At 41.9% G+C, this 26,417-nt stretch overlaps 1 protein-coding gene across 1 annotated transcript in view; it reads left to right on the forward strand.

The window, feature by feature from the left end:
• Positions 1–14,551, forward strand: part of LOC138424409 (transcription factor SOX-9-like) — an 844,838-nt gene extending 830,287 nt beyond the window's left edge. The window contains exon 4 of the mRNA XM_069561224.1: positions 13,085–14,551. Within this exon, the coding sequence (XP_069417325.1) occupies positions 13,085–13,123 (39 nt within the window). The 3' untranslated portion in view covers positions 13,124–14,551. The remainder of the gene's footprint in view (positions 1–13,084) is intronic.
• Positions 14,552–26,417: the final 11,866 nt, after the last annotated feature.

The raw sequence follows: 26,417 nt of genomic DNA on the forward strand, positions 1-26,417 counted from the left end.
GACTTAATGAGTTTCTAATGGAATGGACTTGACCTGAAGTGGTTTATCTCAGCAAAACCAAAGATGGGAGAGATCAGGAAGGGCAACTTCAGTGGCTTAAAACCAAAGTGAGAGGTACTGAGAATGTCAAAGCACCGTAGGAAACTATGCTTGGTCTCCAGAATACCATTCAGTTGAGTTCAGTTCAGTCGTTCAGTCGTGTCCAACTCTTTGCGACAGCATGGACTGCAGCACGCCAGGCCGCCCTGTCCATCACCAGCTCCTGGAGCTCAAACTCGTGTCCATTGAATTAGTGATGCCACCCAACCATCTCATCCTCAGTCATCCTCTTCTCCTGCCTTCAATCTTTCCCAGCATCAGGGTCTCTTCAAATGAGTCCATTTTTCGCATCAGTAAAAATGCCAAAGAATTGGAGTTTCCGCTTCAGCATCAATCCTTCCAATGAATGTTCAGCACTGATTCCCTTTAAGGTGGACTGGTGGGATCTCCTTGCAGTCCAGGGGACTCTCAAGAGTCTTCTCCAACACCACAGTTCAAAAGCATCAATTGTTCAGCACTCAGCTTTCTTTATAGTTCAACTGTCACACCCATACATGACTACTGGAAAAACCATGGCTTTGACTAGATTGACCTTTGTTGGCAAAGTACTGTCTCTGCTTTTTAATATGCTGTCTAGGTTAGTCATAACTTTTCTTCCAAGGAGCAAGCGTCTTTTAATTGCATGGTTGCAGTCACCATCTACAGGGATTTTGGAGCCCACAAAAATAAAGTCTGTCACTGTTTCCCCATCTATTTACCATGAAGTGATGGGACCAGATGCCATTATGTAGTTTTCTGAATGTTGAGTTTTAAGCCAACTTTTTCACTCTTTTCTTTCACTTTCATGAAGTGTCTCTTTAGTTTTTATTCACTTTCTGCTTTAAGTGTGGTGTCATCTGCATATCTGAGGTTATTATTTTTTTCCCAGCAATCTTGATTTCAGTTTGTGCTTCATCCAGCCCAGCATTTCTCATGATGTACTCTGCATATAAGTTAAATAAAAAGGGTGACAATATACAGCCTTGATGTACTTATTTTCCTATTTGGAACCAGTTTATTGTTCTATGTCCAGTTCTAACTGTTGCTACTTGATATGCATACAGGTTTCTCAAGAGTAGGTCAGGTGGTCTGGTGTTCCCATATCTTTCAGAATTTTCCAGAGTTAGTTGTGATCCACAAAGTCAAAAGCTTTGGCATAGTCAATAAAACAGAAATAGATGTTTTTCTAGAACTGTCTTGCTTTTTTGATGATCCAACGGATGTTGGCAGTTTGATCTCTGGTTCTTCTACCTTTTTGAAAACCAGCTTGAACATCTGAAGTTCATGGTTCACATACTGTTGAAGCCTGGCTTGAAGAATTTTGAGCATTACTTTGCTAGCGTGAGAGATGAGTGTGATTGTGAAGCAGTCTGAACATTCTCTGGCATTGCCTTTCTTTGGGATTGGAATGAAAACTGACCTTTTCCAGTCCTGTGGCCACTGCTGGGTTTTCCAAATTTGCTGGCATATTGAGTGCAGCACTTTCACAGCATCATCTTTCAGGATTTGAAATAACTCACCTGGAATTCCATCACTTCCAATAGCTTTGCTTGTAGTGATGTTTTCTAAGGCCCGCTTGACTTCACATTCCAGGATGTCTGGCTCTAGGATAGTGATCACACCATTGTGATTATCTGGGTCATGAAGGTATTTTTTGTACAGTTCTTCAGTGTATTCTTGCCACGTCTTCTTAATATCTTCTGCTTCTCTTCGGTCCCTACCACTTCTGTCCTTTACTGAGCCCATCTTTGCATGAAATCTTCCCTTGGTGTCTCTAATTTTCTTGAAGAGATCTCTGGTCTTTGCATTCTATTGTTTTCCTCTATTTCTTTGTGCTGATCGCTGAGGAAGGCTTTCTTATCTCTCCTTGCTCTTCTTTGGCACTCTGTATTCAAATGGGTACATCTTTCCTTTTCTCCTTCACCTTTCACTTCTCTTGTTCTCATGGGTAATTCTAAGGCCTACTCAGACAACAGTTTTGCCTTTTTGCATTTCTTTTTCTTGGGAATGGTCTTGATCCCTGCCTCCTGTACAATATCATAAACCTCCATCCATAGTTCTTCAGGCACTCTCTCTATCAGATCTTTTCCCTTGAATCTATTTGTCACTTCCACTGTACAATCATAAGGGATTTGACTTTGGTCATCCCTGAATGGTCTAGTGGTTTTCCCTGCTTTCTTTAAGTCTGAATATGGCTATCAGGAGTTCATGATCTGAGCCACAGTCAGCTCCTGGTCTTAATTTAGCTTACTGTGTAGAGCTTCTCCATTTTTGGCTGCAAAGAATACAGTCAGTCTGATTTCAGTATTGACCGTCTGGTGATGTCCATGTGTAGAGTCTTCTCTTGAGTTGTTGGAAGAGGGTGTTAGCTATGCCCAGTGCATTCCCTTGGCAAAACCATGTTAACCTTTGCCCTGCTTCATTCTGTGTTCCAAGGCCAAATTTGCCTGTTACTCCAGGTGTTTCTAGACTTCTACTTTTGCATTCCAGTTCTCTGTAGTGAAAAGGACATCTTTTTTGGGTGTTAGTTCTAAAAGGTCTTGTAGGTCTTCATAGAACCATTCAACTCCAGCTTCTTCAGCATTACAGGTTGGGGCATAGGCTTGGATTACTCTGATATGGTTTGCCTTGGAAACAAACAGAGATCATTCTGTCAATTTTGAGATTGCATCCAAGTCTGCATTTTGGACTCTTTTGTTGACCATGATGGCTATTCCATTTCTTCTAAGGGATTCTTTCCCACAGTAGTAGATATAGTAGTCATCTGAGTTAAATTCACTCATTCCAGGACATTTTAGTTCACTGATTCCTAAAATGTCAGTGTTCACTCTTACCATCTCCTGTTTGGCCACTTCCAGTTTACCTTGGTTCATGGACCTAACATTCTAGGTTCGTATGCAGTATTGCTCTTATAGCATTGGACTTTACTTCCATCACCAGTCACATCCACATCTGGGTGTTATTTTTGCTTTGGTTCCATCTCTTATTCTTTCTGGAGTTATTTCTCCATGATCTCTAGTAGCATGTTGGGCACCTACCGACCTGATGAGTTTATCATTCATTGTCTTATCTTTTGCGTTTTCATACTTTATGGGGTATCAAGGCAAGAATACTGAATACTTTGCCATTCCCTTCTCCAGTGGACCACGTTTTGTCAGAACTCTCCACCATGACCTGCCCATCTTGGGTGGCCCTACACAGCATGGCTCATAGTTTCCTTGACTTAGACAAGGCTGTGGTCCATGTGATGAGATTGGTTAGTTTTCTGTGATTGTGGTTTTCAGTCTGTCTGCCCTCTGATGGAGAAGGATAAGAGGCTTATGGAAGCTTACTGATGGGGAAACTGGGTCTTGTTCTGATTGAATGGCCATGCTCAGTAAATCTTTAATCCAATTTTCTGTTTATGGGCGGGGCTGTGTTACCTCCCTGTTACTTGATCTGAGGCCAAATTATGGTGGAGGTAATCAAGATAATGGTGAAGTCCTTCAAAAGGTCCTGTGCATGCAATGTTATACTCGGTGCCCTCAACCCTGCAGCAGGCCACCACCGACCTATACCTCTGCTGGAGACTCCTGGAAACTTACAGACAAGTCTGGTTCAGTCTCTTGAAGGGTCACTGCTCCTTTCTCCTGGGTCCTGGTGTACACAAGGTTCTGTTTGTGCCCCCTAAGAGTCTGTTACCCCAATCCTATGTAAGTTCTGGCAGCTCTATGGTGGGGTTAACGGAGACCTCCTCCAAGAGAGCTTATGCCAAACCCAGGTCTGCTGCCCCCAGAGCCCCTACTCCTGCAGCAGTCCACTGCTGACCTGCACCTCCTCAGGAGACACTCCAACACAGTTCCGTCTCAGTCTCTGTGGGGTCTCTGGGTCCTGGTGTGCACAAGGTGTGTTTGAGCCCTCTGAGTGTCTCTGGCAGGTACAGGGTTTGATTCTAAATGTGATTTCACCCCTCCTACCATCTTGCTGGGGCTTCCCCTTTGCCCTTGGACATGGGGTATCTCCTCACAGTCACTCCAGGGCATGCAGCTGCCTCTCCAGCATCAGCACTGCATAGCCACCAGAATACCATAGGCTTCTACATTTCCGTGCATCAGGAACATTCCTGCTAAACATTCCATGAAGGCCCTGATATGTTTGTTGCTTGTCTAGTCTAAGCATATTCGCATGCAGCTGAAAGGGGGCATTGCATGTTGGAGATTAGGGTGGAACAGATGGAGGGCATGTCTAGAAGGATGCTTTTCTTAATTGTGAGAATCATCCCACTACTGCTCAGGGTCTGCTGGTACCATATTAATTCCTGTTTGGCAGATTAACAGTAGATACAAGACATACAGTATAAAATAGCGCATTGTCAGCTTCCTAGGAATTCATCTGTAATCCAAAGATCTGGGATAGTCTTCCATTCTACCTAACTTAATTATACTTTGACAGTACTGTTAATATTTGCATTTCCAACCTGAAAGGTAGGGATATAAAGTCTGTTAATATTTTAATTTTTAGTTTGAGTAGAGGCTTGTGTTATAAAGCACATCAGTGAAATATGAAAGGAGCATAGAACAGTATCTGAGTATTTGTATAATGTATTTTAGTGTCAAAAATGTTTAATTAAGATATATTATCCATTGGCATCAAAACTGGCAAGGAATTCTATATATCATATACATTTATGAGTAATTATGATATTGATCCCTTCAGTAAAGTTAAGAGTGGTATGCCTTTTCTTTAAGCCACTCTCCTTTAGAATGTAAATTCATATAAGTCTGTCTTCCAAGACTTTTTGAAAATGTTAGATTCTTTATTAGAGTCAATATTAGAGTCATTTTATATAGGTCTTTTGGTCACAGGCAACAGAGACTATCTTTTGTTATGGTTAAAACAATAGAAACAATTTATTGAAATGATATTTAGGCTCGAAAACCAAAAACCTGTCAAAGGGAAGCTGAAACTGAGAGATCAAGGAACAAGAAATAATTACAGCTCTCTTCTGGGCATTATGGCAGTCAGGAAGAAATACCACACATTGTCCATCATCAGGTCATCTGAGACAAGCATTTCTGAGAAATGAATCTGATTGGTTCAATTGAGTCAGTGATCAACCTTCTATGAGTAAGAGACCATATTTAATAACAATTTTTAAATGAAAAGGCACTGTTTCCCAGATAAAAATTAGCATTCTATTACCAAAACAAACTAAAAAATTAAAATATAAAATAAATGGACAAGTAAAGACACAAGTATCCACTACAGTAACTAAGCTAATCCCATCTATTTCTAATATTTTTTCCCCAGAAGCATGAGAGTTAATCACTTGTACTGATCACATCTTGAGCAATAATGAAAGAATGAACTTGGATTAAATATTTTAGTGTTGATTAAGCCTTAATTGGGACAGGAGGAAAAGGGGACAACAGAGGATGAGATGGCTGGATGGCATCACCAACTCGATGGACATGAGTTTGGGTGAACTCCGGGAGTTGTTGATGGACAGGGAGGCCTGGCATGCTGCGATTCATAGGGTCACAAAGAGAGGACATGACTGAGCAACTGAACTGAATGGAACTGAAATGAAGCTATAATAAGCTAGTTCATTAAAAAGATATATTAATTGATGATGACAAGGTAGGAGAGTGGAAGGAAATTAATATTTGGAGAGAGCCAGGCACTGTGCTAATTGGTTTTTGGGACCCTCTTATTTAGTATTCATCCCGAGCATAGGAGGAAGGTATTCTTATCTTCAGTTCCGTCAGTTCAGTCACTCAGTCGTGTCCGACTCTTTGTGACCCCATGAATCGCAGCACACCAGGCCTCCATGTCCATCACCAACTCCCAGAGTTTACTCAAACTCATGTCCATCGAGTCGCTTATGCCATCCAGCCATCTCATCCTCTGTCGTCCCCTTCTCCTCCTGTTCCCTAATTTCTACCAGCATCAGGGTCTTTTCCAATGAGTCAACTCTTTGCATGAGGTGGCCAAAGTATTGGAGTTTCAGCGTTAGCATCAGTCCTTCCAATGAACACCCAGGACTGATCTCCTGTAGGATGGACTGGTTGGATCTCCTTGCAGTCCAAGGGACTCTCAAGAGCCTTCTCCAACACCATAGTTCAAAAGCATCAATTCTTCAGCACTAAGCTTTCTTCACAGTCCAACTCTCACATTCATACATGACCACTGGAAAAAGCATAGCCTTGACTAGACGGATCTTTGTTGGCAAAGTAATGTCTCTGATTTTGAATATGCTATCTAGTTTGGTCATAACTTTCCTTCCAAGAAGTAAGAGTCTTTTAATTTCATGGCTACAATCACCATCTAAAGTGATTTTGGAACCCCCCAAAATAAAGTCTGACACTGTTTCCACTGTTTCCCCATCTATTTGCCATGAAGTGATGGGACCAGATGCCATGATCTTCGTTTTCTGAAAGTTGAGCTGTAAGCCAACTTTTTCACTCTCCACTTTCACTTTCATCAAGAGGCTTTTGAGTTCCTCTTCAGTTTCTCCCATACGGGTGGTGTCATCTGTATATCTGAGGTTGTTGATATTTCTCCCAGCAATCTTGAATCCAGCTTGTGCTTCTTCCAGCCCAGCGTTTCTCATGATGTATTCTGCATAGAAGTTAAATAAGCAAGGTGACAATATACAGCCTTGAAGTACTCCTTTTCCTATTTGGAACCAGTCTGTTGTTCCATGTCCAGTTCTAACTGTTGCTTCCTGACCTGCATACAGGTTTCTCAAGAGGCAGGTCAGGTGGTCTGGTATTCCCATCTCTTTCAGAATTTTCCAGTTTATTGTGATCCACACAGTCAAAGGCTTTGGCATAGTCAATAAAGCAGAAATAGATGTTTTTCTGGAACTCTCTTGCTTTTTCCATGATCCAGCAGATGTTGGCAATTTGTTCTCTGGTTCCTCTGTCTTTTATAAAACCAGCTTGAACATGTGGAAGTTCATGGTTCACGTACTGCTGAAGCCTGCCTTGGAGAATTTTGAGCATTACTTTACTAGTGTGTAAGATGAGGACAATTGTGAGGTAGTTTGAGTGTTATTTGGCATTGCCTTTCTTTGGGATTAGAATGAAAACTGACCTTTTCCAGTCCTGTGGCCACTGCTGAGTTTTCCAAATTTGCTGGCACATTGAGTGCAGCACTTTCAAAGCATCATCTTTCAGGATTTGAAATAGCTCAACTGGAATTGCATCACCTCCACTAGCTTTGTTCGTAGTGATGCTTTCTAAGGCCCACTTGACTTCACATTCCAGGATGTTTGGCTCTAGATGAGTGATCACAACATCGTGATTATCTGCATTGTGAAGATCTTTTTTGGATAGTTCCTCTGTGTATTCTTGCCACCTCTTCTCAATATATTCTGCTTCTGTTAGGTCTATATCATTTCTGTCCTTTATCGAGCCCATCTTTGCATGAATGTTCCCTTGGAATCTCTAATTTTCTTGAAGAGATCTCTAGTCTTTCCCATTCTGTTGTTTTCCTCTATTTCTTTGCATTGATCCCTGAGGAAGGCTTTCTTATCTCTTCTTGCTATTCTTTGGAACTCTGCATTCAGATGCTGATATCTTTCCTTTTCTCCTTTGCTTTTCACTTCTTTTCTTTTCACAGCTATTTGTAAGGCTTCCCCAGACAGCCATTTTGCCTTTTTGCATATCTTTTCCATGGGGATGGTCTTGATCCCTGTCTCCTGTACAATGTCACGAACCTCATTCCATAGTTCATCAGGCAGTCTGTCTATCAGATCTAGTCCCTTAAATCTATTTCTCACTTCCACTGTATAGTCATAAGGGGGTTGATTTAGGTCATACCTGAATGGTCTAGTGGTTTTCCCTACTTTCTCAATTTAAGTTTAAATTTGGCAATAAGGAGTTCATGATCTGAGCCACAGTCAGCTCCCGGTCTTGTGTTTGCTGACTGTATAGAGCTTCTCCATCTTTGGCTACAAAGAATATAATCAATCTGATTTCGGCGTTGACCATCTGGTGATGTCCATGTGAAGAGTCTTCTCTTGTGTTGTTGGAAGAGGATGTTTGCTATGATCAGTGTGTTCTCTTGGCAAAACTCTATTAGCCTTTGCCCTGCTTCATTCTGTACTCCAAGGCCAAATTTGCCTGTTACTCCAGGTGTTTCTTGACTTCCTACTTTTGCACTCCAGTCCCCTATAATGAAAAAGACATTTTTTTGGGTGTTAGTTCTAAAAGGTCTTGTAGGTCTTCATAGAACCGTTCAACTTCAGCTTCTTCAACATTACTGGTTGGTGCATAGGCTTGGATTACTGTGATATTGAATGGTTTGCTTTGGAAACAATCAGAGATCATTCTGTCGTTTTTGATATTGCATCCAAGTACTGCATTTTGGACTCTTTTTTTGACCACGATGACTACTCCATTTCTTCAAGGGATTCCTGCCCACAGTAGTAGATGGTCATCTAAGCTAAATTCACTGATTCCAGTCCATTTTAGTTCGCTGATTCCTAGAATGTCAATGTTCACTCTTGCCACCTCTTGTTTAACCACTTCCAATTTGCCTTGATTCATGGACCTAACATTCCAGGTTCCTATACAATATTGCTCTTACAGCATCGGACTTTGCTTCTATCACCAGTCACATCCACAACTGGGTATTTTTTTTGCTTTTGCTTCATCCCTTCATTCTTTCTGGAGTTTTTCTCCACTGATCTCCAGTAGCTTCTTGGGCACCTACCGACCTGGGTAGTTCCTCTTTCAGTATCCTATCATTTTGCCTTTTCATACTGTTTATGGGGTTCTCAAGGCGAGAATACTGAAGTGGTTTGCCATTCCCTTCTCCAATGGACCATATTCTCTCAGACCTCTCCATCATGACCTGTCCGTCTTGGGCAGCCCCACAGGGCATTGCTTAGTATCATTAAGTTAGACAAGGCTGAAGTCTGTGTTATCAGATTGGCTAGTTTTCTGTGATTATGGTTTCAGTACTGACAGGGAAACTGGGGATCCGAGAGATCAAGCAACTTTTTTCTCAAGGTTACATATTTAATGACATGCAAATAAATGGTGTGGTGTATTACTAGAGATACTGTTGCAAAGGAAAACATGCAATTGTTAGTTGGCTTTGCTGATGTGAAGTTGCTGTTGTCTTGGATAATTAGTACATAACACTTCTCAGTTGGACCATCATGTTATCTTTAGACCTAATCAAACAGAAGAATCTCTTTTTCTTCCAGTATTGTTAGGATTATGAATATCAGCACTAAATAGTGTTCTCTTGCTAAAAGTGTCTTGCCAATTTTTATTTGAAACCAGCCATCTTGTTTTTAACCCATTTGTCTTAGGTCAGATTTCCTAGAAGATCTTGAGGCAGGGGTTTGGGTTAAGTGATTTATGGCAGGAATGTTGTTCAGGAAACAACTACTTTAAGGAAAGTGAGGATAACATAATAGGAAAGAGTCTAGCAAGTATGTGTCAAGGGTCGGAATAGTAAGCCCTGACCTCATTGTCAGAGGACTCCAGAGCTTAAGCCTCACTATAAAGTCCTTTTTCCTGACAGTGAGGTGTCACCTCTGGGCTGGTACACAAAACTTAGCAACCTTGTGCCTTTAGCAGATGACATGCAGAGAGCTGAGCCTGGGGTTACCAGCTCCGTTATAAGGCCTCTGGGCCAGTCGTGAACAGTCAACTCTCATTTGACCTGTTTTGAGGTCAAATCGATTCAGGTCTTTTGATTCAGAGGTTGAGTCATGGCCAGGCACAGGCCTCTGATCAAAGGGAGGACAGGTCTTGCTTGCTCTGTCCTTGCAACTAAAGTTTTCACGCCTCAGCAAACCTCCTTTCTGACAAAAAGAGCTCTTAGCCGAGTCTGCTTACTTTTTGCAGGAGGGTATGTGTCATCGGATACTTATGACAATGCTTAGGAGAAGGCAATGGCACCCCACTCCAGGACTCTTGCCTGGAAAATCCCATGGACGGAGGAGCCTGGTGGGCTGCAGTCCATGGGGTCGCAGAGTCAGACACTACTGAGTGACTTCCCTTTACTTTTTACTTTCATGCATTGGAGAAGGAAATGGCAACCCACTCCGGTGTTCTTGCCTGGAGAATCCCAGGGACGGAGGAGCTTGATGGGCTGCCGTCTATGGGGTCGCACAGAGTCGGACATGACTGAAGAGACTTAGCAGCCATTGGCTGGGCTTGGACTGCTTTTGTAACTGTCTTGGGATATGGCTTCACCAAGACGGCAGTGGAGGAGTGTCCATGCTGTGTAGCGGGAACTTCACTCACTGGGACTCGAACCCAACCAAAACTCAGACTGGCAATTGAACCCACAATCCCTGTCTAGGAGGGAACTTGAGCCCACTGTCTTTTGTTTAAAACTGCTCACCTGGTGTCAAGATTTACTGAAACTCATGTATGTCTCATCACAAAAAGAATTTAGCATGAGGCAAAGCTTCAGGCAAAGAATGAGTTTATTTGCACAGGTCGCTTATGAGATGTTAATGGAAGTGGGCAGGCAAGAGACTGCAGCTCTAAGAACAAAGAGGGTTATGTTTTTATAGTCAAAGAAAAAGTGGGGAGGGGAGAAGACCACCTTCTTCCTCATTTTTAGGTAGATGTCAAGGTTTCTGTCATTAGTCCCTTTTTTGACTCTTATATGGTCTAACCAGGACAATCAGGGTGCTATTTAAATTGTACATGTATGAGGAGAAGAGTGGTACCAAACACTTAAATATGATAATTCATCTCAGGTTTTCATATAATGTCCCCTTTCACTGTGTTTCTTTCCCCTTTCACCTATATTCCTGTCTAGGCTACAGACAGAAATGCTTCTCTTCAAGGACTATTAACTCCCTGACTTCATGTAACAAGATTCAGACCCCATATCTGTCGTCTTGTGTTTTAACTATCAGGGGTTGTGGCTTAAGTGTGTCTGGCACTTGGATGCACCTGGTCTTCCTTCGAAGTAGTGTAGATTGTTGCTAGGTTACTGGATTCTTGAGTGGTCATTAGCTTACAACAGTCTCCCAAACTCCCTTAAAATTATCTTTCTGTCCTTAACCTCGTAGTAGGATTTCTAATCTGACCATTTGATTAAGCTATTCTACCCCCACCGTGATTTACAGCTATAGTTAATGCCCCAGTAGTTTAACAATGAAATTTTGTATAGGAGAAAATAATATCCTGTTTGTTTCCTCGTTCGCCAGTATAGCTTACGCATTTGTATCTTGCTTTTATGGCATAAGTAGATAGCTCTTGTTCTGTTTCCCTTTTCCTTATCTGTCCCTCTTGAATGGAGTTTTGTGAGATGACATACTTTTGTGGTTTAACAAGTGTTAGGCTATTTAGTGTCATTTTAGTGGGTGAACACTGAGGCATTTTTTAAAAATTTTATTGGACTATATTTGCTTTACACAGTTGTATTAGTTTCTGCTGTACAGCAAAGTGTATCAGCCACACGTATTCATATATCCCCTCTTTTCTTCGAATCTCCTTTCCGTTTACGTCACCACAGAGCAACAAGTAGGCTTCCCTGAGCTATACAGTAGGTTTTCATCAGTTATCTATTTTATACATAGAATCAATAGTGTAGAGAGGTTAGTCCCAATCTCCCAATTCCTCCCACCCCATCCCTGCTTTCTCCCCTTGGTATGTTTGTTCTCTATGTCTGTGTCTCTGTTTCTGCTTTGAGAATAGGTTCACATGTACCATTTTTCTAGAGTCCACATATATGCATTAATATATGATACTTGTTTTTCTCTTTCTGACTTCCTTTTTAACCATTCAAATTTTTAAGATGCTATAAATTGATATTTGCTGCTTTTGTCTAACTTTCCTTCAAAGGATAGTCAATTTGCATTTATTTTATTTTTTTCAAACAAGTCTTTCTATGTTCTCCTTTCTCCTTCCCTCGATCACTGTCTTAATTTAGACCCGTATCACTATCACTTCTTCTCTGGGTTATTGTAATAGCTTGCTACATGCTTGTCCAAAGAGAAATGATGATTTCTAGAGAAATAAAAAATACAAGTCTTTTTAACCTAGGAAAAGATGAGCGTACAGTCATTTCTCCTTATCCGTGGTTTTACTTTCCTCAGTTTCAGTTACCCAGAGTCAACCATATTCCTAAAATAGCAAATGGGGAGTTTCAGAAATAAGCAGCTCATCAGTGTTAACTTGGGTGAGTTCTGAGCCTCATGACGAATCTTGTGCCATCCTGTTGTGTCCCACCCAGTGTGTGAATGTCCCTGTGCCCACCTCTCCTGCCTTTAGTCACTTAGTCTTGGTTAACAGATCCACCGTTTCATGATTGCAGTGCTTGTGGTTTTTCACCTGCCTTTTTCTGCATAATGGCCCCAACGTGCAAAAGTAGTGATGCTGGCAGCTTGGATTCTGCCAAAGAGAAGCCCTAAAAGCCTTCCTTTCAGTGAAGAGGTGAAAGCACTCAGCTATATAAGGAAAGGGAAAGAAATCATATGCCGAGGTGGCTAAAGCTTTGGTAAGAATGAATCTTCTTGTGCAGTTGTGAAGAAGGAAGAAGAAGAAATTTGTGTTAGTTTTGCTGTCACACCACAAGCTGCAAAAGTTACGGCCACAGTGTGTGGTGAGTGCTTTGTTAAGATGAGAAAGACCTTAAAGTGTACAATAAGATATTTCGAGACATAGACTACATCCACATAACTTTTATTATAGTATTCACTGGAAGGACTAATGCTGACGCTCCAATACTTTGGCCACCAGACGTGAAGAGCGGACTCATTGGAAAAGCCCCTGATGCTGGGAAAGATAGAGGGCATGAGGAGAGGGGGGAGACAGAAGACAAGATGGATGGATGGCATCATTGACTTAATGGACATGAGTCTGAGCAAGCTGTGAAAGATAGTGAAGGACAGGGAAGCCTGGTGTGCTGCAGTCCATGGGGTCACAAAGAGTCAGACACGGCTGAGTGACTGAACAACTGCAATTGTTATGATTGTTCGAGTTTATTATTAGTTATCATTAATCTCCTACTGTGCCTAATTTTTCCTTACCCCTCATCCAAGGTAAGGAGCAGCAGCTGCGCTTTGCTGGAGCAGCCGTGAAGAGATACCCCACGTCCAAGGTAAAAGAAACCCAAGTAAGACGGTAGGTGTTGCAAGAGGGCAGACACACTGAAACCATAATCACAGAAAACTAGTCAATCTAATCACACTAGGATCACAGCCTTGTCTAACTCAATGAAACTAAGCCATGCCCCTGTGGGGCCACCCAAGATGGGCGGGCATGGTGGAGAGGTCTAACACAATGTGGTCCACTGGAGAAGGGAATGGCAAACCACTTCAGTATTCTTGCTTTGAGAACCCCATGAACAGTATTAAAAGGTAAAATGATAGGATACTGAAAGAGGAACTCCCCAGGTCAGTAGGTGCCCAATATGCTACTGGAGATCAGTAGAGAAATAACTCCAGAAAGAATGAAAGGATGGAGCCAAAGCAAAAACAATACTCAGTTGTGGATGTGACTGTTGATAGAAGCAAGGTCCGATGCTGTAAAAAGCAATATTGCACAGGAACCTGGAATGTTAGGTCCATGAATCAAGGCAAATTGGAAGTAATCAAACAGGAGATGGCAAGAGTGAAAGTCGACATTCTAGGAATCAGTGAACTAAAATGGACTGGAATGGGTGAATTTAACTCAGATAACCATTATATCTATTACTGCAGGCAAAAATACCTTAAGAGAAATGGAGTAGACATCATGGTCAACAAGAGTCTGAAATGCAGTACTTGGATGCAATCTCAAAAATGACAGAATGATCTCTGTTCGTTTCCAAGGCAAACCATTCAATATCACAGTAATCCAAGTCTATGCCCCAACCAGTAACACTGAAGAAGCTAAGTTGAACAGTTCTATAAAGACCTACAAGACCTTTTAGAACTAACACCCAAAAAAGATGTCCTTTTCATTATAGGGGGCTGGAATGCAAACGTAGGAAGTCAAGAAACACCTGGAGTAACAGGCAAATTTGGCCTTGGAATGCGGAATGAAGCAGGGCAAAGACTAATAGAGTTTTGCCAGAAAAATGCACTGGTCATAGCAAACACCCTCTTCCAACAACACAAGAGAAGACTCTTCACATGGACATCACCAGATATCAACACCGAAATCAGATTAATTATATTCTTTGTAGCCAAAGATGGAGAAGCTCTATACAGTCAACAAAAACAAGACCAAGTGCTGACTGTGGCTCAATCATGAGCTCCTTATTACCAAATTCAGACTCAAATTGAAGAAAGTACTGAAAACCGCTAGACCATTCAGATATGACCTAAATCAAATCCCTTATGATGATACAGTGGAAGTGAGAAATAGATTTAAGGGCCTAGATCTGATAGATAGAGTGCCTGATGAACTATGGAATGAGGTTCGTGACATTGTACAGGAGACAGGGATCAAGACCATCCCCATGGAAAAGAAATGCAAAAAAGCAAAATGGCTGTCTGGGGAGGCCTTACAAATAGCTGTGAAAAGAAGAGAAGTGAAAAGCAAAGGAGAAAAGGAAAGATATCAGCATCTGAATGCAGAGTTCCAAAGAATAGCAAGGAGAGATAAGAAAGCCTTCCTCAGGGATCAGTGCAAAGAAATAGAGGAAAACAACAGAATGGGAAAGACTAGAGATCTCTTCAAGAAAATGAGAGATTCCAAGGGAACATTTCATGCAAAGATGGGCTCGATAAAGGACAGAAATGATAACAGAAGCAGAAGATATTGAGAAGAGGTGGCAAGAAAACACAGAAGAACTGTACAAAAAAGATCTTCATGACCAAGATAATCACGATGTTGTGATCACTCATCTAGAGCCAGACATCCTGGAATGTGAAGTCAAGTGGACCTTAGAAAGCATCACTACGAACAAAGCTAGTGGAGGTGATGGAATTCCAGTTAAGAAATCCATTTGAAATCCATTTGAAATCCTGAAAGATGATGCTTTGAAAGTGCTGCACTCAATATGCCAGCAAATTTGGAAAACTCAGCAGTGGCCACAGGACTGGAAAAGGTCAGTTTACCTTCCAATCCCAAAGAAAGGCAATGCCAAAGAATGCTCAAACTACCGCACAATTGCACTCATCTCACATGCTAGTAAAGTAATGCTCAAAGTTCTCCAAGCCAGGCTTCAGCAATACGTGAACGGTGAACTTCCAGATGTTCAAGCTGGTTTTAGAAAAGGCAGAGGAACCAGAGATCAAATTGTCAATGTCTGCTGGATCATGGAAAAAGCAAGAGAGTTCCAGAGAAACATCTATTTTTGCTTTATTGACTATGCCAAAGCCTTTGACTATGTGAATCACATAGAAAATTGTGAGAGCGATCGGAATACCAGACCACTTGACCTGCCTCTTGAGAAACCTGTATGCAGGCCAGGAAGCAACAGTTAGAACTGGACATAGAACAACAGACTGCTTCCAGAAAGGAAAAGGAGTACATCAAGGCTGTGTATTGTCACGCTGCTTATTTAACTTATATGCAGAGAAACACTGGGCTGGAAGAAGCACAAGCTGGAATCAAGATTGCGGGGAGAAATATCAATAACCTCAGATATGCAGATGACACCACCCTTATGGGAGAAAGTGAAGAGGAACTCAAAAGCCTCTTGATGAAAGTGAAAGTGGAGAGTGAAAGAGTTGGCTTAAAGCTCAACATTCAGAAAACTAAGATCATGGCATCTGGTCCTATCGCTTCATGGAAAATGATGGGGAAACAGTGGAAACAGTGTCAGACTTTATTTTTAGGGGCTCCAAAATCACTGCAGATGGTGACTGCAGCCATGAAATTAAAAGATGGTTACTCCTTAGAAGAAAAGTTATGACCAACCTAGAGAGCATATTGAAAAGCAGAGACATTACTTTGCCAAGAAAGGTCTGTCTAGTCAAGGCTATGGTTTTTCCAGTGGTCATGTATGGATGTGAGAGTTGGACTGTGAAGAAAGCTGAGCACCGAAGAATTGATGCTTTTGAACTGTGGTGTGGAGAAGACTCTTGAGAGTCCCTTGGACTGCAAGGAGATCCAACCAGTCCATCCCAAAGGAGATCAGTCCTGGGTGTTCATTGGCAGGACTGATGCTAAAGCTGAAACTCCAGTACTTTGGCCACCTCATGCGAAGGGTCAACTCACTGAAAAAGACTGTGATACTGGCGGGGATTGGGGGCAGGAGGAGAAGGGGACAGAGGATGAGATGGCTGGATGGCATCACTGATCAATGGTCGAGAGTCTAAGTGGACTCCGGGAGTTGGTGATGGACAGGGAGGCCTGGCGTGCTGCGGTTCATGGGATCGCAAAGAGTCAGACACGAATGAGCAACTGAACTAAACTGAACTGTGCCTAATTTATAAATTAAATTTTATCACCATCATGTACCCATAGGAAAGCGACCAGAGTCCATACAGGTTGCTCTATGATGTGCAGCTTTTGTGTCCACTGGGGCATCTTGAAACATATTCCTCATGATGGGGGAGGGGGGTGGACAGTGACTCCATCAATTTCATGGACATGGCTTCACTGGGTGAGATGAGTCTCAGAAAGGTCCGCTTGGGTGAAGAGAAAAAGTTTTCTTCAGAAAGGGGTCTAACACTCATTAATGGGCTGATGGATGGGTGTGCCTCGGCTGCCCCGGTGGCTCCGGGTTAGAGAGACCGGCTGCCACTGCAGGAGATGTAAGAGGCTCGGGTTCAGCGCCGGGGTGGGGAAAGCCCCTGGAGGAGGGCATGGCAACCCACTCCAGTATTCCTGCCTGGAGAATCCCAGGACAGAGGAGCATGGCGGGCTATAGTCCATGTGGTCACAAAGAGTCGGGCAAGACTGAAGCGACTTAGTACGCACACACATAGGAGCCCAAATCTGCCTTGAGAACATATTCTGTCCTTTCTCCACGGACTTTCTGTCCTTTTCTCCTTACCTTCTGTGTCACAGCATGTTTGTCTCTGTACCTGCCTGCTTATCTACTCCCCACAAGACACAGAGCAGCCCCAAAACACGCACTGTGTACTTGTGACCAGAATGAAGGACACACTGGTCTCTGGGGGCCTGGGGCTCCTCCCTCCTGAGGTCCTGGGATCTCTCTCTTCACAGGAGCTTCTCTTTATCCAGGCATTCTCTGTGCTGCACCAGAGTCCTCTTCATCAAACCCAATTTTTGTATCTTTTTGCTCCTCTTGAGTTTGTTCTTGTGCATATGTTGCATGAATTAAAGTCTTGAAAACGTCAAATGATGTCATTTCCTTACTTCAATTTCAGTGTAGGATCAATTTCATCATGTAATTGATCATGGATTGTATAAAATTCTGTGTGTGAATTCGTGTGTGTGTGTGTGTGTGTATGTGTGTGTATATATATATATATATATATATATATATATATAATGCTAAAGAATGCTCAAACTACTGCACAATTGCATTCATCTCACACGATAGTAAAGTAATGCTTAAAATTCTCCAAGCCAGGCTTCAGCAATACGTGAACCGTGAACTTCCTGATATTCAAGCTGGTTTTAGAAAAGGCAGAGGAACAAGAGATCAAATTACCAACATCCCCTGGATCATCGAAAAAGCAAGAGAGTTCCAGAAAAACATTTATTTCTGCTTTATTGACTATGCCAAAGGCTTTGACTATGTGGATCACAATAAACTGTGGAAAATTCTGAAAGAGATGGGAATACCAGACCACCTGACCTGCCTCTTGAGAAACCTGTATGCAGGTCAGGAAGCAACAGTTAGAACTGGACATGGAACAACATACTGGTTCCAGATAGGAAAAGGAGTACATCAAGGCTGTAAACTGTCACCCTGCTTATTTAACTTCTATGCAGAGTACATCATGAGAAACGCTGGGCTGGAGGAAGCACAAGCTGGAATCACTATTGCTGGGACAAATATCAATAATATCAGATATGCAGATGACACCACCTTGATGGCAGAAAGTGAAGAGGAACTAAAAAGCCTCTTGATGAAAGTGAAAGAGGAGAGTGAAAGAGTTGGCTTAAAGCTCAATATTCAGAAAACAAAAATCAAGCCATCTGGTCCCATCACTTCATGGGAAATAGATGGGGAAACAGTGGCTGACTTTATTTTTCTGGGCTCCAAAATCACTTCAGATGGTGACTGCAGCCATGAAATTAAAAGACACTAACTCCTTGGAAGGATCATTATGACCAACCTAGACCACATATTAAAAAGAAGAGACATTGCTTTGCCAAGAAAGGTTCATCTAGTCAAGGCTATGGTTTTTCCTGTGGTCATGTATGGATGTGAGAGTTGGACTATAAAGAAACCTGAGCGCTGAAGAATTGATGTTTTTGAACTGTGGTGTTGGAGAAGACTCTTGAGAGTCCCTTGGACTGCAAGGAAAGCCAACCAGTCTATCCTAAAGGAGATCAGTCCTGGGTGTTCATTGGAAGGACTGATGTTGAAGCTGAAACTCCAATATTTTGCCCACCTGATGCAAAGAGCTGACTCATTTGAAAAGACCCTGATGCTGGGAAAGACTGAGGGCAGGAGGAAAAGGGAACGACAGAGGATGAGTTGGTTGGATGGCATCGCTGACTCGATGGACATGGGTTTGGGTGAACTCCAGGAGTTGTTGATGGACAGGGAGGCCTGGCGTGCTGTGGTTCATGGGGTTGCAAAGAGTCAGACACGACTGAGTGACTGGACTGAACTGATCTGATATATATATATATATACATACATACATACATACATATATATATATATATGTATATATATATTCATATTCATAGCAGTTTGCATCTTCACATCCTGCTCTCCAAATGGCTCATGAATTTGGGAACACAACATGCTATCTCAGACGTCTGATGGTCACCACATGGCATTTTCTCTCTGATTGTGCATTTTCTCTTTTGTCTGCCTGAGCCAGTCTCAGCCATCTGCATGTCTTCACAACTGAACTCTCATTTCACCTCCTCGGTTCAGCTTTCCATGGCATCACAGGCAGTGTTGTCACTGGGTTTCAATAGCACCTCCTGTATGTGTGCATTTTACTATTTGTGTTTGTTTATTTACATATCTTTTTGTCCCCCGAGACTTTGAGGGCAAACTTACAAACACTTTGGGGTCCCCAGTGTTCAACTCACTGTTTTCACGGGATTATGGTGGCCAAACATCTTGTGAAAACCAGTAGAAATGCTACACCCAGCTGAAACCTGAGAAAATAGCCCTTTACGTGGGAATCTCTCCAAGTATTCTGGGCAGTTCCTTTATGAGTGATTTATTGAAGGCAGGCTCTTAAGAGAAACCTGTAAGGGATGGAGTTGTGGGGAGGTCTGGTTTCAGGAGTTCCTGTTCAGCCTGGCCCCAGGGGGTCTCTAGCCATGAGTGAGTGCTGCCTACCTTAGTCAAATAAGCTGGGCTTTTATGCCTTTGGTCACCAGTCACCCCAGGAAGAGAGATAGATGTAACCACCCAGCAATCCTGGGGAAGGTGTCTCCTGTAGCCTGCAGGCAGGCCTCCAAAAAGGTGGGAATGTGGGAACACAGGCTTGGTAAAGGAGATCTGGGGACTGCAGAGAGGCAGCATCAGCTACATATACTCATCTGAATGCAGAGTTTCAAAGAATAGCAAGGAGAGATAAGAAAGCCTTCTTAAGTGATCAATGCAAAGAAATAGAGGAAAACAATAGAATGGGATAAACTAGAAATCTCTTCAAGAAAATTAGAAATACCAAATCTCTACCAAATCATGCAAAGATGGACACAATAAAGGACAGAAACGGTATGGACCTAACAGAAGCAGAAGCTATTAAGAAGAGGTGGCAAGAATACACAGAATAACCATACAAAAGAGAACTTAATACCCAGATAACCACAATGGTGTGATTACTCACCTAGAGCCAGATATCCTAAAGTACAAAATCAACTGGGCCTTAGGAAACATCGTTACAAACAAAGCTAGTAGAGGTGATGGAATTCCAGCCGAGCTATTTCAAATCCTAAAAGATGATGCTGTGAAAGTGCTCCATTCGATATGCCAGTAAATTTGGAAAACTCAGCAGTGGCCACAGGACTGGAAGAGGTCAGTTTTCATTCCAATCCCAAAGAAAGGCAATGGCAAAGAATGCTCAAACTAATGCACAGTTGCACTCATCTCACACACTAGCAAAATAATGATCAAAATTCTCCAAGCTAGACTTCAATAGTATGTGAACTGAGAACTTCTAGATGTTCAAGCTGGATTTAGAAAAGGCAGAGGAACCAGAGATCAAATTTCAACATCTGTTGGATCATAGAAAAGACAAGAGAATTCCAGAGAAACATCTACTTCTGCCAAAGCCTTTGACTGTGTGGATCACAACAAACTGAAGAATTCTTCAAGAGATGGGAATACCAGACCACCTTACCTGCCTCCTGAGAAATCTGTATGAGGTCAAAAAACAACAGTTAGAACCAAACATGAAACAATGAACTGGCTCCAAATTGGGAAAGGAGTACGTCAAGGCTGTATATTGTCACCTTGCTTATTTAACTTATATGCAGATTAGATCATGTGAAATGCCAGACTGGATGAAGTGCAAGCTTGAATCAAAATTTTTGGGAGAAATATAAATAACCTCAGATATGCAGAAGACACCACCCTTATGGCAGAAAGCGAAGAGGAACTAAAGAAACTCTCGATGAAAGTAAAAGAGGAGTGCAGAAAAAGCTAGCTTACAACTCAGCTTTCAAAAAATGAAGATCATGGCATCCGGTCTCATTACTTCATGGCACATAGATGGGGAAACAGTGACAGACTTTATTTTCTTGGGCTCCAGAATCACTGCAGATGGTGACTGCAGCCATGAAATTAAAAGAAAAAGCTGTAACAAACCTACACAGCATGTTAAAAAGCAGACACATTACTTTGCCACCAAAGGTCTGTCTAGTCAAAGCTATGGTTTTTCCAGTAGTCATGTACGGATGTGAGTTGGACCATAAAGAAAGGTGAGTGCTGAAGAATTGATGCTTTTAGGCTGACGCATTGGAGAAGACTTTTGAGAGTCCCTTGGACTGCAAGATCAAACCAGTCAATCCTAAAGGAAATCAGTTCTGAATATTCATTGGAAGGACTGATGCCGAAGCTGAAGCTCCAGTACTTTGGCCACGTGATGCGAAGACCTGACTCATTGGAAAAGACCCTGATGCTGGGAAAGATTGAAGGCAGGAGGAGAAAGGGATGACAGTTGATGAGATGGTTGGATGAATCACTGACTCGTTGGACGTGACTTGAGCAAGCCCCGGGAGTGGGTGATGGACAGGGAAGCCTGGTGTGCTGCAGTCCATGGGGTCGCAAAGAGTCAGACATGACTGAGTAACTGAATTGAACTGTTTCATACTCAAATATTTGATGAAAATCAAAGAGGGCAATAATTCACATGCATTGAGATCACAACTTCTGCCAAGTGCTGTGCTGAGTGACTTAAGTGTGAGGCTTGGTCTAGCTTGGATTCTATTTAACCAACTTTCAGCTAGGGATAATATCGTACAACAGATCTAGTTACTGAATTGGGAAACAATGTCTATTCTTGTATTTCACTGAATTCAAGAAGCACTGATTGTAAAGCAGGTCTTTGTTTTATGTTCTACTCTTCTACTCGGAAGGAAAACACAATAATTCCTATTAAATTATAATACAGTACTTCCTTAGCTTCCTTTACATGGCACAGCCTGCTTTCAGAGGTGTTCAAATGCGAAAACAGAAGTGCACATGAAATTTGGAACTACACAAATCTTGATAGCCAAATGGCAAGTAAGAAGAAATCTTCATTTCAACTCTTAAAGTAGATGATCGATTTAATCTCAAATTAATTCACAATGGGTTATTTAAAATGACTTTAAAAGTAACATAGTACATACAAGTCATTGTAAGAGTTACTGTTCTGATAAGTTGATCACAAGGATAGACTATTGATAGACTACATGTGTTTTTCTGAAACTTACTTGTCAAGGACAAGTATATGATATTCTCATATATAATCATTGTATGTCATATATGAGAAGAGGTTATTAATGACATTTACCAAAGTTAATCAGTGACTAGCCATTCCCTTCTCCAGGGATCTTCCCAACTCAGGGATCAAAGCCAGGTCTCCCGCATTGCAGGCAGATTCTTTACCAGCTGAGCCTCCAGGGAAGCCCAAGAATGCTGGCGTGGGTAGCTCCAGGGGATCTTCCCGACCCAGGGATAGAACTGGGGTCTCCTGCATTGCAGGTGGACTCTTTACCAGCTGAGCTGCCAGGGAAGCCATGATATGCTAGGATGATATGCACAGTATTGAAAATAGTTTTTTCTTGTGCATATATTATATTTTTAACTGAAATATAATTGATTTTCAATGCTGTATTATTTTCATATATACAGCACAGTGATGCCATGTTATATACACACACATATAGATATGCTTTGAAAGAATCTGCCTGCAATGCAGGAGACTCAGGTTTGATCTCTAGGTCAGAGAAATCCCCTGGAGAAAGGAATGGCTACCTATTCCAGTATTCTTGCCTGGAGACTCCCATGGACAGAGGAACCTGGTGGGCTACAGTCTATGGGGCTGCCAAGAGTTGGACACGACTGACCCTGTGCTAATACCGCAGGACCCCATGGTTTATCTGTGTTATGTATAGTAGTGTGTACATGTTAACCTCAAACTCCGAATTCTGTCCTTCCCCCCTTTCCCCTTTGGTAACTGTCAGTTTGTTTTCTATGTCTGTGAGTCTCATTCTGTTTTGTAGATAAGCTCATTTGTGTCACTTTTTAAAATTCCATATGTGAATAGCATCATATGGTATTTGTCTTTCTGAGCCTGGCTTGCTTCACTTAGTATGTGAATGTCTAAGTTTGTCCGTGTTGCTATAAAGGGCATCATTTCATTCTTTTTAATGCCTGAGCAGCATTCCAGTGTGTATATATATGTATGCATATTTTCTTTATCCCTTTAGCTGGTGAAGGACATTTAAGTTGCTTCCATGTCTTGGCTATTGTAAATAGTGCTGCTATGAACATCGGGGTACACATGTCCTTTCAAATTATGGTTTTCTCTCCAGATATGTGCCCAGGAGTGGGACTGCAGAATCATATGGTAGCTCAATTTTCAGTTTCTTAAGAAACCTCCATACTGTTCTCCCTAGTGTCTATACCGATTTATATTCCCATCAGCAATGTAGGAGGGTTCCATTTTAACCACACTTTCTCCAGCATTTATTATTTGAAGACTTTTGCGTGATAGTCACCCTGACTGTTATGAGGTGACACCTCATTGTAGTTTTGATTTGCATTTCTCTAGTAATGAGTGATTTGGAGCATCTTTTCATGTGCCGTTTGGCCATCTGTGTGTCTTCTTTGGATAAATGTCTACTTAGATGTGCATATATTTTTTAATCTTCAGCATAAACCATAAAACCATGGAGGCTCTTGACAACTTCAAAAGATGGGGCTCAAGCACATGCCCTCATATGCTGTACCATCTTCAGTCCTTGCATATTACTGTCTTGGCACCTGTCTTACTTCAGGAGGTAAAAAGCCAAGGACAACACCTTTAATTCAATAAAAACATGACTTTTTTGGCTGATGTAATGGGTCATTCTATTACAGATTGATGTTTTTCTAATTCTCCAATATTAGTGTGAACATTATAATATTAGTGTGAACATTATAAATATTAACAATGAATCATTTTTAAAATGAACCTCTTTAAGCAACAGCCAAATGAAACGAAACAGTCACCCTCATTATGGTCTGGTTCAGTTCGTTAGTTGAAATATGAGAGATTTCTTTATTTAGTCTGTGTTAAAAAGGGCTCATTGCCTTAGCCAGCTAGTTGTTATTACCAAAATTAAAAACTATATTAATTATACACAGCTATTCACCAAGGCTAGCATCAAAATTACTGTCCCTGCTGAGGACAAGATGATGTCTTTGGTTGAACTGCCAGATACAAAATAACAGAAAGAGATAAATCATTTTCTGGACCATTGTTAAAGGATTAGCGGTGGATCCCAAGTCTCTGTTGGCCAGACTTATTTTCTCCTTTTCAGTTGATATGTCTTTCCTTGGTTTTCAGTTGTTATTATAGAGGAAATTGCTGCCATGTTAAATAGAGCTAAGAACAGCCAAGAAAACAAATCTCATTTATTGTTTTCTGGTTTTTGGCTTGGTTTTATCTACCATTATCAGACAGTCAACTTAGAGATATTTTATGAATTAACAAAATTTTCAATTGGTTCATGTCTAACATGATAAAAATAATATTTAAAAGTGGATTTAAAGATAGGTTCAAATTCATTTTCAATTGTTAATATTTTTGGGACTGAACGTGTAAGTCTTGAGAGTTGTTTCTACCTTGGGTTAAGGCAGGAGGATTGGTATTAGAGAAAATCTTTTCATCTCATAGTTTTGTTCTGAGACATAAGTTTCAATTTTTCTCCCATCTAAGAAACAATATCTCAAAGAAAACCAAAAGAATAACCTTTAAAGAGAATGTGAGAGCATCTCTCCACTGGACTCTTTGAGTTGGCTCAAGATGGAATTGTATTATAGGAAAATTGAATTGCTTTAGATGTTATGAAATTGTGTCATCTCCCACCATCCTGATTGATCAGAAACTACACCAAAGTCAGTGGGATTAGGAAAACCCATGGAAATAACCACAGAGCTTAGATGTGTTTTACTGGGAGTTTGACTCAACGATAGTTTAAACAGGTATTCTTTAGTCATTCTTTAGTTTGAGTTCAGGAAATTTATTTTCCAGGCTAAGAAAAAGCCTGGACAACATTATCCATTTTGCTTTTTATGTTTTTTCTGTTTTTAAAAATAATAGAGAACACATAATCATTGACAGAATAAAAGAAATATCACTTTATTTCTACTACCCTGAGAATTATTCATTCATTTGATGTATTATGTGCCAGGCATTGGTCTGGGAAGTGAGGCCACAGCAATAAACAGGGATTCCTACCCTCCCAGAGCTGACAGTGCTGTGTGGGGAGACAGCGACCGGAGCAAGGGGAGCACTGCAGTAGAGGGTGATAGAGCGGTGAAGAAAAGGACACTGCATACAGACACAGAGGGTGCCGTCCACATCCGGTGTTGTGGGCATCTCATTTTCCCGAACGATGCCGCAGGAAGGCGGGCTGAGGATTCGTGGTGCGCGCAGAGGGAGGAGGCGGGGCTTGGGGCAGTGGTAGAGTCGCTCCAAGGGTGAGGTGAAAACCTTGAAAGGGGTACTGTTTAGAGGAAGAGGGTTCCAGGCTGCACGAGACCAGCCTATGGAAAAAGAGGGTTTTGGCAAGTGTGAGGCCCAGGAGGGAAGCCGGTGTGATTGAACAAGAGTCAGACGAGGACAGCAGCTGGAGATGGGGTCTGGCAGCCGCTACTTTGGCTCCTGGAAGGAGCCGAGCTGCAGCCGCTGGAGAGTTCCGAGCAGAGGCATCTGGCTTACGTTTCAGTGGTCACCCTAGCTGCTGTGTGGAGAGCAGGCCATGGGGCGTGGGGTGGGCAGGTGGGGAGTCAGGAAACCCATCAGGAGGTGGATGCAGTATCTGATGAGGATGGTGTGATCTCCGTGAAAATGTTGGTGGTTCAGACCAGGGTGGGCCTGTACAGTGGTGGTAGTGTTTGCCTTCTGGATATGTTTTAGAATAAAGGGCCAAGCAAATTTCTTTTCCTATTACATATGATGTAAGAGAATAAAAATAACTTCAAGTTTGGGGGCATTGTTAACATAACAGAGTATATTTATCTATACTTTTATATGAATTGCTGTGCTAATCATATAAAATATTTTATGGTTGTAATTCTGTACCACCTAGTAGTGTATGAATTGTTTGCTTACTATATGTCATGACATAAGGATATTCTACATTCTTAAATATCAATTGAGAATATGATATTTAAACCAAAAGTGGTGCTAGTGGTAAGGAACCCACCTGCCAATGCAGGAGACAAGAGACAGGGGTTCAGTCCCTGGGTCTCCTAGATGCCCTGCAGGAGGGTATGGCAACCCACTCTGCTATTCTTGCCTGGGGAATCCCATGGACAGAGGAGCCTGGCGGGCTGCAGGCCAGAGGGTCAAAAAGGGTCAGACAGGACTGAAGCAGCTTAGCACGCATGCGTGCGCAAAATAGAATTAGATACCCGATAGGCAGGATTGAGAGTTGGGATGGGTTCTGTCAGAGTTAGGGGAGCAGTGGGTGAAGTCTTCCGGAGAAAGGGACCTGTTCTGGTTTGCTCTGCTTTCCTCCTGTCACTTCCAAGCTCCTTAGCTTGGGAGATTCATCAAGAATTTCACCTCTGAATTTGGTGTTACCTGGGCAGAGCTCTGTTCTTTGTCAGGCAAGGGTACCTTTGTTCTAAAC

This window comes from Ovis canadensis, chromosome 19 (genome assembly GCF_042477335.2).
Source record: "Ovis canadensis isolate MfBH-ARS-UI-01 breed Bighorn chromosome 19, ARS-UI_OviCan_v2, whole genome shotgun sequence".
NCBI classification, from domain to species: domain Eukaryota; kingdom Metazoa; phylum Chordata; class Mammalia; order Artiodactyla; family Bovidae; genus Ovis; species Ovis canadensis.